At 39.4% G+C, this 6614-nt stretch overlaps 1 protein-coding gene across 1 annotated transcript; it reads right to left on the bottom strand.

The window, feature by feature from the left end:
- Positions 1 to 3263: 3263 nt before the first annotated feature.
- On the bottom strand, positions 3264 to 5437 carry LOC123984897 (microsomal glutathione S-transferase 1-like). The gene is made up of 4 exons (XM_046072131.1): positions 5320 to 5437; positions 5017 to 5149; positions 4387 to 4478; positions 3264 to 3675 (listed from the first exon to the last, which is right to left on the bottom strand). Exons 2-4 carry the CDS (start codon positions 5131 to 5133, stop codon positions 3429 to 3431), a joined length of 456 nt encoding a protein of 151 aa, XP_045928087.1. The 5' UTR covers positions 5134 to 5149; positions 5320 to 5437; the 3' UTR covers positions 3264 to 3428.
- Between the last annotated feature and the right edge of the window lie 1177 nt (positions 5438 to 6614).

The following is a 6614-nucleotide window of genomic DNA, read 5'->3' as shown; positions in this document are numbered from 1 at the left end:
TGTGCGAGTGAAAACATTTGTAGCGCATAGTTTGATGATCGTGGGAACATTTAGTAGTGGCGGTCGTGATTCAGCAGCAACGTTGCGCCGCTGCTGAATGCATATAGAGGAAACACTGAGTCTATATAAGCCACCTCTAACAAAGAAAGTAGCTGATTTACAGTGGAGAATTTTACATGGGATAGTAGCAGTCAATGCTGTCCTCTCCATCATTAATCGAGGTTCATGCAATACATGTCCTTTTTGTCCTTACAAAGAAACAGTGTCTCGGAGTGTGTGCGTCTGGTTCCACTGTTTCTGCTGCTGGAGAGTTTAATCAGAAAGGTAGGAGAGTTTTTCTCCAAGCAGATGTTTATTCTTGGTTTTAAATATAAACAATCTGCAAAATACAAATGTCAACTTGTGAACTTTATCATGGGACAAACAAAGATGGCCATTTATGTAAGCAGAAAAAGAAAGGTTGATGACTCAGTGGATGTTGATGTAAAATTACTGTTTACTAGGATGGTGAAAGCCAGAATGATTGATTTTAATTATTACAAAGAAATGAAGGACTTAGATCAGTTCTGCATAATCTGGGCTTATGGTGATGTGATTGGTGCTGGACTTTGCACAACAGTTATGAGTCATCAGTGTGAAGAGAAGAGGGATGAGAACACATCCCTGCGGGGAGCCAGTGCTCAGTGAGATGATGGTGGACGTGTTGTTGCCTACCCGCACAAACTGAGGCCTGTCTGTGAGAATATCCAGTTACATAGAGGTGAACCAATGCCCAGTGCGTCTGAGCCCAGCTTGTTGACCAGATGCTGGGGGATTATGGTGTTGAATGCCGAGCTGAAATCAACAAACAGCATCCGCACAAGAGAGTTCTTGTTCTCCAGGTGTTCCAGGCTAAAGTGCAGCGTGGTGGATATGGCATCCCCAGTAGAGCGGTTTGGGCGGTAGGCAAACTGAAATGAGTCCAGTGAAGGGGGGAGGGCAGATGAGATGTGGTCCTTTACTAGTCTCTCAAAGCACTTCATTATTATAGAAGTGAGTGCTACGGACCGGTAGTCATTCAGACTAGTGATGGTGGGTTTTTTTGGAACAGGGATGATGGCTGAGGTTTTGTAGCATGAAGGCACAGCAGCTTGACTCAGGGAGATGTTGAATATGTCTGTGAGGACATGAGACAGTTGGACTGCACAGTCCGGGTCAATTGTTGGATCCAATGTGAGCACCTAGTTTCCTTCCTGTGGGGTGGTTTTCCTCGCTGGTGTGGTATTCTGTGCTTCAAACCTGCCAAAGTAATTGTTGAGGTTGTTGAGGAAATCCATGCTGTCGTCACAGGACTGGGGAGCAGTCCTATAGTCCTATAATAATTTACCCTTTAAGTAGGGGGATTGAGAACAATTTCCAACAATATGCAAAGGCGATCCATGTGTAACATAGTTAAAAAGTTAAGTCATGAAGTTTTACCTGCAGCGAACGCTAGTAATGACAAAGTATTATGGATAATCCTCAAAGTAACGGAGGATTTCCCCTTAGGTAACGCGACTGTGAATGTCCATGGACTAAACAATGCTAACTTACTTGAGAAGCACGTACATGTTAAGAAAGATTTCTTTGGTTGAACATTATGTGTTGTTGATTAATTTCGCCATGTTTTTATGAAGTCAACCATCAGTTTATGTGTTTTATAGCCAGTAGAACATCTCTCCAGTAGCTAACTTTAACATGATGCCGTTTTTCCAGACAGAGCATGCGCTGTTTGTCCACATGAGATGACTGTTCAACACTGTTGTCCTTTGTCATGAATGCAGATGTGGAATAAACCTGCTGTTACCGCAAACCTGACAGGCTCCAAGACATCTCAGAGAGGTCACACATGCAATGGAAACCTGGATTACAAGGACAAAATATTGTCTACAATGCTGCATTCAGTTTAATGGACATTTCGAGTCAAGTAGATGTAACATTGAGGCGAGCAATGTGTGATTACAGTGATCTTGATTTTACAGTATCGATGGCGTAGATATTTGTAGGAGCAGTTTAGGTGAAAAATGTGACAGTCTGTCTGGATCTAGCTTCCAAACAGTAACATGGAAAACTAAGTGATCGACTCCGTGGAAATAAATGTTTGCTTTACGAGGAAAACTGAAACTGCTCATTTTGTTTAGACATTCTCAATTCAGTGCAATGAATGATACGAAGTTCAATAACACCTAGCGTTAACGTTAGCCTATAAAAGCATTCTTATACTCCATATGCTAGCTTGCTCTGCAAAAACCTTGTTGATAAAACAATACTAATATGATAGATGAAACAATCCACGTTATATTTTTCATTTACTTTTGTGAAGTCGAAAGTCCGCCTTCACTGTGGAATGCACGCACGCTCCCACACTTTCTATCAGGGATAACTACCTTGGCAACGGACAGTGGCTGTGTAACGTCCTAAAGGATCCGACAAGTTGAGACACATTCGCATTAGCGCCATATCGTCGCAAGGACAATATATTACTATGATTATTGTAGACTTTTCGTTCAGAGGGGGGCCATAGGGGAGTCCAAGGTCTGTGTTACATGGGCAATGGCCCCTGTTGTCTCCCCCGAAAACCACCACAGGCCCCAGCCCCACACCCACTATAGATATTTAAACAGGGACCAACACAGCAACATAGATGAAGCATAAATGAAGAGTAATCCCTTAGCACAGAGATATTTTAGTTGTCATTGTGGTCCAACATGAAGTTAGACAAACCGTAAAGCTGTTTATTTCCCAAAGTTGATCAATTAATTTAATCAGTACCTAACCATATTATACCCGATGTATAATAAAGACAAATTTATTCTAGCATAAGCAAGAAGATTGTGGGGTGTGTACTTTTGAAGTTTATAACATGCAGCATGTGGATATAACCTAGTTTTTTTGCACAGTCACTGTGAACAGCAGAAACAAGTCATAAATGCCTGGAATTTGCCCTGCAGTTGTGTTATCTGTGGGAGGGACCCTGACCTGAAATAACACTTACTGTTAAGCGTTGCTGTACAACCTACATTTCAATCATTTTAAATTGAATTTGGACATAATTCATACCAGAGCTGTGTACATTTGAAGTTTGATTGGATTTTACTCTTGAAATGTTTTACATGAATGATTATCTGTCACATTGCTAGATTTAACAGCTCTACTTTACTTGAGTACATTTTCTTCTAATTTATAGTTGCATGTGAGTTTTGGTCTCTTCCATTTCCTTGAGAAGTAATCAGCCAAACACAAAGTTGATTGAGAAGTTTATTAAAATACATTTTCAAAGGGAATGCAATGAACATTTATTAATCAAGCACATAGCTGCAGAAAGGGTGAAGTATAAAACAGATTCAGGTTTCATGTTGAAACATGAGCTTATGGAGAAGAGGTCATGGTCTACTGGTTCTGTATCATCTCTAAAGGAAGAGGCCTGTGCTGAGCAGCCTGTAAGCCATGGAAAAGGTGACCAGCATGCCCAGTATCCAGGACAAAGCCCTACTGGGCTGAGGCAGACCGCAAACATAAGCGATGGTGTGGAAGAACCGAGAGCAGGCAAAGACGCGGAAGTGAAGCAGAGCAGATGAAAGCTCAGGTCTAGTCAGACTATAGAGTAGGCCAATCACCACAAAGGGAATAATGTTCTCTAGGTCATTCTGGTGACACCTTGAGAACAGAAACAAAATGAAATGAAGCTTTTCATTATTATTATTAGTTCAAAAACACACAACATACCCTTTGACTAGAACGTGCAACATGACTAATGCATCGATTAATATATTACAACGTGGTATATAGTGTAAGGAGTTTACAACAGAACATATGACTATATAATCCGTTCATCCATCCATTTTCTAAACCTGCTTATCTGTTTGTTTAAAGGGGTCTGGAGCCAAGCACACACTAGGTGAGAGGCACTGTGACTCACGGTTTGATCGATTTGATGATTTGTACTATTAGTCAATATTTAGTATTCCTATCCTTTATAATATAAACTAAACTAGATTTCTCATTCTTTTCTAGGATCTGACCATTTCGACTGAGCTAAATGCTGTTCCAGCAGGGATAGGGATATCATTCAGTGGACAACATCAAATTAGTGGAGGTTTTTTTGCATGTAAATTGTAAAAAAAAAACAAATTGTTAAATGTAATTTCAAAAATTGGTGCTAAATGACAGGTGTTACTACAATTTAAAAATCCATATAAGTAAAGAGAAAAAAGAAATTAATAGATCTGTCTTACTGACTTGTTGGACTATAACTAGTGGCCCACACAACATTTCTGATAATGTTTTCTGATGAAATACCAGTGTATCAATTATAACTTTAGGTGTAAGTGGCTGTAGCGTCTTCATTTCATGGCAAGATCATCTCACCTTCGAACTCGCTCTACATCTGGATGGGTTCTCAGCAGCTTCTTCTTCTCCTCTTCAGACTTTCTGCCCACATCTTCCTCATTTGCGAAAGCCTAAATGAGAAAGATAATACATCAGTCTGTAGTCTGCTTCTGCCTCTGTATACCAGAGTCAGGTTGAAAGTTCCATATTATAATGTAGAAATAGAAATGCATAAAGAGAATATGGAAAAACTAGTCAGTTAAAATCGTATTAAGTCTAATTAAGTAAGTTAACAGTTAATTAAGTTGAATTTCAGTTGTGATTTCAGTTTTGATTTCAGTTATTCTCCTTTAAAGCTGAATTGTACCTCAGTTAAACTGTGTACATGACCTTTTATTCTGATTGTAGGATTGTAGAGCGCTATCCATGGTGGGTTTGTAAAATAGTTAGGTTTTGGAGTCCTGTTAATCAGGATGAAAGCCTTACAGGCTTTTAGGATGTTAAGTTGTTAGGATACTAAGTTAGGCTAAACACATCCTGGGACCTTATGTACTGTGTACATATAATCCTACCCTGCACATAGGCTACCCTGTACATACAATCATGAAAACGTGTGTAAAACAGACATTTCTTGTTTAAACAGATTTAGACACTATTAGTGTTACCTACCCCTCTCGTAAAGCGATAAAAAGAAGTCAAGGGCGCCATCAGCAGCATCTTCAGAATGACTAAAGCAGCATAGGTGGTGAAAGCCATAAATACCTCGTCTTCCATCAGCGCTGCCATCTCTGCTGGTTTACAACTAAATAGTGAGGAAGAGATAGAAGTTAGTTTATTATTCTGTTCAGTTTATAACTGTGCCTGTGGGTTTAAAAACAAGTCTGGTTTCAACAACACTCTCAAGAAGACAAAAATGTATAAATGATCTATTGTAAATGTACAAATCAGTTACAGTTTAACAGCTCAACTTACGTCCTGTGACTCTGCAGAAGTGAAGCAAGTCCGGATCTGTTGCAGGAAAACAATCTGACCCATCCCCCAAGGAACTCAGGAGGCGGGACAAATGCAGCATAATACACAACTTCCTCTGTGTGGGAGTGACATTGTGTGTCTCTGCTTGTAGTGACATGCATTCATGCGTTCATATCAAAACAAATATTCCAAATTCTCAGCATATGTAAAAGGTTTTTCTAGGATAATGACTTGCATTTGGATTCAAGACTGTGATTACATCAGGTTTAAAGCTACTCTACACATAGTAATGGGCCTTTCTGCATGATCCTGCAACTTTAATCCTCACATTATACCTGTGAACAGAAGAAGAGGCGTCACCTGCTGCCCTCCTGTTCCTGCACAACATCTGCTGGTACAGTTATTATTAGTCCTATAATTATTATCATTAGTATTAATATAATTATCAGTAGGGGAGAGCGGCATATGTTGTCACACTTTTCACACTGTCTAACATTTACTAGGCACTGTACATCAGAGTGTTATGAATGTCATACCAAATGAAAGAATGAAGTCTTGGGCACATATTTTGTAATTATTATATCTTCATATCTTATCTCATTATGGAGTTGTAGACTGTTGAATAGAGAGTGTCCACTTGTTACAGTTTGCCCTGTCGGCAGGTAAGTTGTCACACTGGATTATCAAAAAAACAGGACAAATACTTAATTGTGAATATGGATTTTAAGTTCAAATTCAAACTAGGAATAAAAATAAAAACAATCATGCCTTGAAAATCTGGAAAATCAATACTTTCAATCAAAACAATAATGCTGACAGAGCAGACATTAAGTGGCACGTCACTTAATTGAACTTTGAAATCAAGGCAATCAGGCTTGTTTCTCATCCAGGCATCACACGCACTGTTGATGTGTTCAATGTTTAGACTGCTTTGCTTACCTCAATCTTTACCAACTAACTTCGATAATTTAAACTAAATCTAAACCATCAACCTGCCTCTTAGACCCCATCCCGACTAGGCTGCTTAAAGAAGTTTTACCCTTAGTCAATATTTATCAACAGGCTATGTACCGCAGTACTTTAAAGTAGCTGTAATTAAACCTCTTCTGAAAAAGCCCAACCTTGATCCAGATGATTTAGCAAACCATAGACCTATATCTAACCTTCCCTTTCTCTCTAAGATCCTGGAGAAAGCAGTTGCTAAACAGCTGTGTGACTTTCTACAGAGCAATAGTTTATTTGAGGATTTTCAGTCAGGATTTAGAGCTCATCATAGCACAGAGACAGCACTGGTG

This window comes from Micropterus dolomieu, linkage group LG16 (assembly GCF_021292245.1).
Source record: "Micropterus dolomieu isolate WLL.071019.BEF.003 ecotype Adirondacks linkage group LG16, ASM2129224v1, whole genome shotgun sequence".
Taxonomy (NCBI): domain Eukaryota; kingdom Metazoa; phylum Chordata; class Actinopteri; order Centrarchiformes; family Centrarchidae; genus Micropterus; species Micropterus dolomieu.
Note: the sequence above shows the minus strand (reverse complement) of the source record. Positions and strands in the feature narration are given on the sequence as shown.

Coding starts and splice junctions, on each gene's coding strand:
- LOC123984897 (XM_046072131.1), bottom strand. CDS start 5,133: ATGGCAGCGCTGATGGAAGACGAGGTATTTATGGCTTTCACCACCTAT. Junction 4,479..5,016: donor TTTATCGCTTTACGAGAGGG/GTAGGTAACACT, acceptor TTTCTCATTTAG/GCTTTCGCAAATGAGGAAGA. Junction 3,676..4,386: donor GATGTAGAGCGAGTTCGAAG/GTGAGATGATCT, acceptor TCTGTTCTCAAG/GTGTCACCAGAATGACCTAG.